The 9,203-nt window shown below is 42.9% G+C and overlaps 1 protein-coding gene across 2 annotated transcripts; it reads right to left on the bottom strand.

Moving 5' to 3' along the window:
- Nucleotides 1–431: 431 nt before the first annotated feature.
- Nucleotides 432–8,405, bottom strand: LOC115198430 (protein TEX261). Of its 2 annotated transcripts, none has more exons than XM_029760357.1 (6): nt 8,315–8,405; nt 3,709–3,788; nt 3,176–3,329; nt 2,901–2,968; nt 2,053–2,155; nt 432–1,689 (listed from the first exon to the last, which is right to left on the bottom strand). In XM_029760357.1, the coding sequence occupies exons 1-6, from the start codon at nt 8,382–8,384 to the stop codon at nt 1,574–1,576; spliced, it is 591 nt and encodes a 196-aa protein (XP_029616217.1). In that variant the 5' UTR covers nt 8,385–8,405; the 3' UTR covers nt 432–1,573. The 2 variants fall into 2 exon arrangements, with proteins under 2 accessions (XP_029616217.1, XP_029616216.1); XM_029760356.1 differs by having other exon boundaries at nt 3,709–3,811; nt 8,315–8,404.
- Nucleotides 8,406–9,203: the final 798 nt, after the last annotated feature.

Below are 9,203 nucleotides of genomic sequence, written 5' to 3'. Positions count from 1 at the left end.
AAAATCAAATTTTTCAATGGCCATCTCAGTCTACGGACTCGTACCCCATTAAAAACCTGTGGTTTGAATTGAAAGAGGGTAGTCCTTAAGCGCAGACGAAAGAGATCCAAGGATCTGGAAGGATTCTATAGAGTAATGGTCTAAGATCCCTCCCAATGCCTTCTCCAATTTCATAAAACATTTAGAAAAAGTCTGTGCCGTTATCCTCGCAAAGGGGGAGGGTGCTGGAGTATTGAAAACAGGGCACGCAATAATTGTGATTTTTTTTGTGTTACTTGTCAAACAATGAGACCACATCATCTAGTATGAACACATTTTTAATTTAGCTCAGTATTTGTATTTTTACTTTCGTTTTTTTACTCATCTTTATCAAGGGATCCAATAATTCCACACCCAGCGAAAACACCATTTATCTTCCACACAATCAGTGATGAGTCTCACACCATATAACTGCCTCTTTAATAGCATTGCTACACATCACTTCAGCAGTTTCTCTCGCCAAACTCCCCCCATAACAAGCGTACAAAAATGATTGCACGTCTACTACCTTATCACAGATTCACAAGTATTCGTGGGCATGTTAGTTTGTTTCTGTTTTTTTTATCAATTGACATACAAAAAAAATCCCTTGTATTATTTAAGCTTTTTTTTCTTATTTTGAATGGTTCAAGAGAATGAGCAGTTAGAGAGCCATGGAGTCATTGATGATTGTTGAACAGTAAAGACGTATACAAAATAAAAACTCATTTGTTCCTATGTGGCCACGTACAAACATTGGCTTAGTAGGCGACCCCATACTAGTAGGGAGTTAGCGATCCAGCACACAACACAAGGGCTGCTTCCCAAAATGGTACCCTATTCCCTTCATAGGGCACTACTTTTTTTACCAGGGCCCATGGGACTCTGCACCATGTAGTGTGAATAGGGTGCCCTTTGGGACGCACACAAGCGATCAGGTCTGGCCTCGTTTCACGCCAACCCTGTTCCCCTCTTCAACCTCCCTCCACCTGGCTCGTATTCATTAGGCCCCAAACAGAAGAAAACTGACTAAAACAGAGAGGGGGCAACATGAACTTGTCCAATAAGAAACACTCGTTTTAGTTTTGTTGCAAAACATTTTGCCACGGTGTGCACTAATGAATACGGCCCAGGTGACTCATACCAACGCAGTTTCATTAACAAACCTTTAAAAAACAGAACAGAATAGTCTGATGCAGAAGACAGCCTATTTGAGACGCCTACTGTAGCTGGAGAACAGGAGCCAGAGAGGCCTTCAGTTCTTTGTTTGCAGTCACCATCATCACAGACAGACATGGAAACCCTATTCAGTGCACTATATAGGCAACAGAGTGCCATTTCAGATGCAGACAGAGCTAGAGAGAAAGAGAGCGAGTATGAGAGATGTACAAGTCCTGTAAACACACTGCTGCTAGTCCGTAGCAATAGCGGGAAGCTCTCGTCTGCTCTGCTACGATGAGCTCTTCTTCCCCCTCTCCTTTCGTCCCTTCCCAAATATACCCTTGTACCCCTACCACCCCCACCCCCGACCACCCCAACCCCCCCGGGTAGAGCCTCAGTACATCTTCTGTCGACTAGGCAACACTGCCTCCTTGAGGAAAGAGAAGATGAGCAGGATGCCAGACCTCTTGCCTCTCTTGCCCTTGGTGAAGTAATTTGAGACCACGTCATCTGGCGAAGGATAGAGAGGAGAAAAATACATTTGAAATGTGTTGAATTTATCTAACCAGATAAGTTGTTGAGAAAGAGAGTTAAATCATTTTTAGTAAAATAACCTGGTTGGCTAAGAGGTGAACAACTGGGGGGGGGAATGGTACCTGAACATGCTATATCTGGGTGGGGTCCAGAAGGGAGAAAACTACATTTAACTGAACTAGTTTTATAGGAAAAACGTATTTTCCCGGTAAACGTTTTTCATTGTAATTAAGTGTGTGCCCTACGAGGACCAAGTATCGGTATCATGAGGCTCTGGTCAAAAGCGGCGCACTACACAGGAAATTGGGTATCATTTCAGACTTAGCCTTAAGAGCTCACCTCCTTGCTGCACGGTGGACGGAAGCACGTTCTCCCCCGCCGATAGCGACACAAAGAAGGAGAAGGGGACGATCCACAGGCAGATGGTGAAGTACGCCAGGACCTTCAGGGAGAAGAAGACACGGAGTGGAGGAGAGACGGAGGTGAAGAGAGGAGCTACAGGGCTAGGAGTGATTCCTGACACGGAAATACTCTGCCTTTAGAGTTTACGCCTAGGGCTCAGAGTTTTTCCTGATCATAGCAAAACATATAGCCTGTAACTACTAGGTCCTAAGCAGCAGACGGCTGTTGTGTAAACACCGGCCTGAGATGCTTGTGTGAAGGTCGAAACAAAAAGCAGTGACTTTGTCACGCGCAACAGAATCAGTGTTCAGAGAATACAGTAATAAATCAGTGAGCCCTCTGTTTTTGAATATTAACTTCATTCACTTTAAATATTCCCATTACACTTGGCAACTGTCTTTGCCCTAGGTGAGGTATTTGCAGGGTTGGGGAGTAACTGATTACAAAAAAAACTCTTCTTATGAAGGGGAAAGTAATCCAAAAGTAACTGCAAGTAATCTGATTACGTTAATGAGTTTGTGTAATCCATAAATGATGTTACTGATCACAATTCTGGACAGGTAACTAGTAACTGTAATGATTATATTTGGAACGTAACCTACCCAACCCTGAGTATTTCAACCATCACTCGTATAGTTCCATTATGTCATTTGCTAAGTAAATCAATTATTATGTACCCTGAAATACTTTGCTCATAAGAGCTCAGGAGTAATCAACACAGATTAGGCTTACCTCAGAGGTGGGGGGGGGGGGGGTGCGTGTGTGTGTGTGCGTCCTAGGCTTACCTCTGAGAAGGGGTAATACTCTTCAGCAAAGTACTGGAAAGCCATGTAGTGATTCAACACCACCAATACTGAGAGAAAGAGGGAGAGCGGGGGAGAGAAAGACAAAGATGTAGGAGGGATGAATACAGTGTATTTTAAAACAGTTAAATTAGGCCACATGATCGGGGAAGAAACCCCCAGGCCCTGCATATTATCGATTGGCGTTTACGTCTAGAAAAGCTATCGCTGCTATACACTTGTTCCTGCCTCAGCGGCCGCCCGCCTCCGATGCTCACCACAGGAGAGGATGAAGTTGGGTGAGCTCAGCAGTATGTAAGGGAAGGTCTGCAGGAGGCCAAAGTACACCAGGTTGGTGAAGAGACCACAGCCCATCATCAGCCATGGGAAGCCCTCAAACAGGTACAGGCCCGTCAGCACACCTGTAGAGAACTAAAGTACAGTACACAGAGCAGGGGTGTTAGTGGTACTACTCCCCTCTGCGGTATAGGACGCATCTGAAATGCCACCCTATTCACCATATAGTGCAATGTTTTTGTTCATAGGCCTCTGGACAAAAGTAGTGCACATTTTGAATGCGGCCTAGGACATATGGGAATACTAGGTCACCTAACAAGTAAAAAAGGGGAGAAGGGAGAGTTGTTCAGAAGAGATGAAAGTACAAGTAGATGAGCAAGATATTTAGACTGTAAGACTGATCGGTTAGTGTAGAGAGGTAGCTCTTTGAATTTTTACACTGTAGGCCGAAGTGTTCAGGGAAATGATCGGTCAAATTCACTGTGTTAGATATCATCCAAGAGAAACTACTCACCAGTATCATGTACTTTATTATTCGACTAGTGGCAACTGTGTACTCTTCTATTAGTTCTGCCAAATAATACAGGCCAGCAGCTGGTGGGGGGAGGAGAGACGTACTAATAAATAAAATAAAAACAACCAACAAAATGCATTTACCAGCTTGTCCATAGACCGCGCTGTGACATACAAGGGATGAGATTGATTGATGAATAAGTAAACAACATTCACGGCAGTAAACACACACAAACAAACACATATACACACACAAGACCCAAAATAACCCCTGAAAAACTGAAGGTAGCCTAGACAGAATCAGACATTTACTAACATGCTTCCAGAAAAGGCTACTTGAGGCAAATGCACTAAAACAAGTCAGAACAATTATGTCAAAAGAGAAGGGGGTGACAGCACACACACATGAAGGATCTGCATCTCGTCACGTAAGGCAAAGTACTCCATGCCCACCTGGCCTTCTAAACACAGAGTGAGGAAATCTGGACAGAGCGCTGTGCACTTTTGAACCCTATGCCCAAGTGCCGGTGGAACTCATAGCGAGGCATGACAGAAAGACATTTTTATTTCTTTTTTTATCCCGCATCGGACAGCTCCCTTCTCTTAGTTCTACCACCTCGCTGCCTGCAGTGCAAACTCACTCACTGTTTGAACATGAGATTCAAGAGCTGTTTTGACGCACATTCGCATTAAATCCACATGGACTATATTCATATACCGGTTATTAGTGATTACTACATTATTGCTGATGACATTAGTTGCTAAAATAGACACGCCGGATAATAAGTGGCAGCTGTCCAGTCAGATTGGATTTTAGGATAAAACTAAAACAGCCTGTGACAAAAGTTCACTCACTTGACTTTCAAACTAGTATTATCGTCTAAGCTTACAGATGCACATGCATTTAACACGTCCAAAAATATGTAGAATTTGTCAACCCATCTGCACAGCTAAACCTACTAGCCTAGTAGACTGATTTTAAACAAGGGCGTAAGCCAGATGACTTCCACCCCATTCATTCATAGACACCAACTGCTTTAGCGCCTATTGACTAGGATTTGCCAGGGTGCTCAAGATTATCATGATACTTAGGTGCCGATGCGATATGTATTGCAATTCTCACTAGTCTAAAAGGTATTGCGATCATCAAAAATAATAACCCGATATCAAACTATCGACTTTTTCCCCCATATCACTAATATTGCCAATAGTATCTTCCGAGTTTTCTCAAAACATTGAACACGCATCGTTTGCGGTACGGTTTTGGAAACATAAAGGAGTGTATCTTCATATCAGCGCGAAATATATTTTCTATTTAAATTACTACACACCTTTATAGGGTTAGGGTTCCCACACAGATGGGAGTATTTGGCTGTTTTGGCTTCCAGAGCCAATTCGCCTTTAAACAAACATCGGTCCTTGGAATCAGAGCATGTGAGCGGAGCGGAGCTGGAAGGAAGCGTGCCCAATTTGAATGGAGTGCGGAGCCAGATTCCCAAAGGCTGGAGCGTCGGCCTTCTCGGCAACTCCAATTTCGTTCACTTCACGGGCTCAGGGCATGCCTGGCCCAGCATGCATTTGTAGTCTACTTGTGTGCTGCTATAGCCCCTTGCTTTAGCTACTGTCATGGTGTTCGCTAAATATTTTCATAAAGAAACTGATAAAACACACAGGTGCAAAATCAAGGTGACTTACAAAGATGAGGACCAAGAGCAAGAGAGGGAGTGTAGTGATGTAGTGTCCACTAAAGAATCATTGTGGAATCTGAAGACACGCATATCCCGAAAGCATGATGGTTTACTTACTACGTGCAAATGCTAAAAGAAAGGAACGAGGTGGGTAGCTAACTAAGTCATTGTAGTAAAGTATTTATAAACTAAAAATCAGATCTCTTAAAAGTTGTTGATTCTTGTTCTATTATCTATACAATAGCCCATAATTGATTTTGGCCCAATAGGCCTGGCGTTATTTCCACTTATAAGGTGTTTTCCATTTTGATTGGGTTATTCTGCATAACCCTTTAGGCCTACCTATAGAAAAATGTTAAATAAAACACTGCATCTCTGCCCAGCCTGCCATTAGAGGCCCAAAGGGTGTTTTAGCATCCCCAGTAACTGCAAGAGCGGAGAGGATATTCTTCATTGCTAGCCTGCTCTCCAAGCACCAACACATGAGCCTGAAGCCACAGACTCTGGCCAAACTCCTGTTACTAAAAATTCATGCAAAAGGCACTGTAGACAGAGCCTAATAATATAGGCTAATAATTTATTTTCGTTACATCTTAGGCTCCCTGTCTGGCTCCTGACCTATTTAGTGTGTTTACAGTGCATTCAGAAAGTATTCAGACCCCTTGACTTTTTCCACATTTTGTAATGTTTCATACAGCCTTATTCTAAAATTGATTAAATTGTTCAATCTACACACAATACCCCGTAATGACAAACCGTTTTTTAGAAATGTATCAAATGTATAAAAATGTAAAACTGAAATCTCACATTTACATAAGTATTCAGACCCTTTACTCAGTACGTTGTTGAAGCACCTTTGGCAGCGATTACAGGCTCGAGTCTTCTTGGGTATGACTCTACAAGCTTGGCACACCTGTATTTGGGGAGTTTCTCCCATTATTCTCTGCAGATCCTCTCAATCTGTCAGGTTGGATGGGGTGCGTCGCTGCACAGCTATTTTCAGGTCTCGCCAGAGATGTTCAAACAGGTTCAAGTCCAGGCTCTGGCTGGGCCACTCAAGGACATTCAGAGACTTGTCCCGAAGCCATTCCTGCGTTGCCATTCCTGCGTCCCAGTCCCTGCCGCTGAAAACCATCCCCATAGCATGATGCTGCCACCACCATGCTTCACCGTAGAGATGGTGCCAGGTTTCCTCCAGATGTGACGCTTGGCATTAAAACCAAATAGTTCAATCTTGGTTTCATCAGACCAGAGAATCTTGTTTCTCATGGTCTGAGAGTCCTTTAGGTGCCTTTTGGCAAACTCCAAGCGGGCTGTCATGTGCCTTTTACTGAGGAGTGGCTTCCGTCTGGCCACTCTACCATAAAGGCCTGATAGGTGGAGTGCTACAGAAATGCTTGTCCTTCTGGAAGGTTCTCCCATCTCCAAAGAGGAACTCTGGAGCTCTGTCAGAGTGACCTTCGGGTTCTTGGTCACCTCCCTGACCAAGGCCCTTCTCCCCAGATTGCTCAATTTGGCCAGGAGGCCAGCTCTAGGAAGAGTCTTGGTGGTTCCAAACTTCTTCCATCTAATAATGATGGTGGCCACTGTGCTCTTGCGGGCCTTCAATTCTGCAGAAAGTTTTGGTACCTTTCCCCAGATCTGTGCCTCAACACAATTCTGTGTCGGAACTCTACGGACAATTCCTTCGACCTCATGACTTGGTTTTTGCTCTGACATGCACTTTCAATTGTGGGACCTTATATAGACAAGTGTGTGCCTTTCTAAATCATGTCCAATCAATTGAATTTACAAGAAGTGGACTCCAATCAAGGATGATCAATGGAAACAGGATGTACCTGAGCTCAATTTCAAGTCTCATAGCAAAGGGGCTGAATACTTATTTAAATAAGGTATTTTTTTAAATTATTAATTTGTAAACATTTCTAAAAACCTGTTTTCGCTTTGTCATTATGGTGTATTGTGTGTAGATTGATGAGGATTTTTTTTCTTCATACATTTTAGAATAAGGCTGTAACGTAACAAAATGTGGAAATGCACTGTATATGCTCTTTAATACGACATGTAGCCTACTTGAAATTATGAGCGATTCTTACATTCACCTTCTCACGTCTTTCAAAATAGTTTTCAAGTCACATGGTTTGGTTTCAATACTTCAAAACGAAATGGTAGGTCCAGGTAGTCACAAAAAATAGATGAGTGTTGGCTAAATTGTGATTTCGATGAATGGAGCGGTGTGCAAGCGGGATTTACGACCACTCAACTCCGCTCGCATACTCTGCTTGGAATATAGGAGTAACGTTAACCGTCGGACAGTTACGTGCCAGACATTTCTATCCAACTATTGCGTAATACGATTGGCTTTACAATAACGTTAGTTTGCGATTTTGTAAATAGCAGTGTTGTGGTAAAGATACTCGCTAACTAGTTAGTTACTAGTGGCCCCTTGCACAACAACCAGCAATAGGTATGGACCAGCAAAAGGTAGTTAACATTGGGTAAGCTTTGTCACCAGTTGCAGGCTGGATGAAACGCCGCAGGTGAGCCAAGATATTACTGTAGTGATTACAATGATTAACTTTGCACGTGAAAACAAGTAGATTTGCTTAACTCTCTTGGTTGGATTGTGAATCACACCCAACTAACGTTAGCTACCTAGTTGGTTGTTAGCTAGCTACAGCTAGTGTGTGAGCTATGTGAATTTGCCACACTACGTTATGTGCATAGCATTGTTAACTAAATTGCTACTATTATCCTAACTGGCAAGTTAGTAAAGTTTATTCTGCCATATTGTTGATTGTCACTTTGCTTGCACCCCGAGCCCAGGCCGAATTGACATGCATCAATAGGCTGGGTGTGAAAGAAGGTAATGTGGCGATGCTAGCTACTGTAGCTAACAACTTCAAAAAGTAAACTCACCAATTGCTAGTGTGATGAAAGATATCTGTATCACCAACGACAGCCAACTTAGTAAATAAATAAACCACATCTCGTTTCATGTAAAACACCACACATAATATCTTAAAAACAAAAGTGACAGTAAGTGCTATGAAATAATTTAGCTAACTAGTGGTTGGTCAACGTTCCTCCCACTGGCAGTCGGACATTGAGGAAAGCGCTGCAGTCTCCAGGATCCAGTGTGCCCCTGTGGCTACAGCGCCAGTTATGGTCGGAGGAACTCCAGTACGTTTGGACAGAGGGGGAGCTGCCTGCGCTCTGTAGTTTACAGCTGGAGCTGGAATAAATGATCAGAAATGAATGTGCTGCAATTACCTGTTGGTCTTCCAGGTATGCTGTAAATGATGAAATAACAGTAGAATCTTAATAGTGAGACGGTAGTAGACATATAGTAGAATAAATAAGCTACTTTATTTCTGTTGATTTCATCACACACACACACACACCACACACACACACACCCACACACGGGAGTAGCAACATTATTTAAAAATCCTACACCTTTGAGATTGAGGGGCAAAAATAACTATGAAAAATGTATGCTGAAAGTGAAAAGCAGACCTTTCTAAAAGGAGGTAAATTAAATAAATATATAATGACAGAACAGCATGCAGCAGAAACTAAAATGGTGTCAAAGTGTGAAAGTAATCCCCTCCTTTTCAAATGCTTTTAACAAAGAGCAGGGGTGTGTGGAAGTGTGAACTCAAAAAGCTGCCATCCATACAGCCTCCATTTCAGACACTTTCAGAAGCTGGAGGACCTTTAAGATCACCTGAGTGCTCTTAGCTCCTCAACACCTTGGCAACCCAAGTATATGAAGTGCCTAAATGGCAGCCGACACAATTCCTCT

Source organism: Salmo trutta, chromosome 8 (assembly GCF_901001165.1).
Source record: "Salmo trutta chromosome 8, fSalTru1.1, whole genome shotgun sequence".
Taxonomy (NCBI): Eukaryota; Metazoa; Chordata; class Actinopteri; order Salmoniformes; family Salmonidae; genus Salmo; species Salmo trutta.
This window is presented reverse-complemented; position numbering and strand designations above follow the sequence as displayed.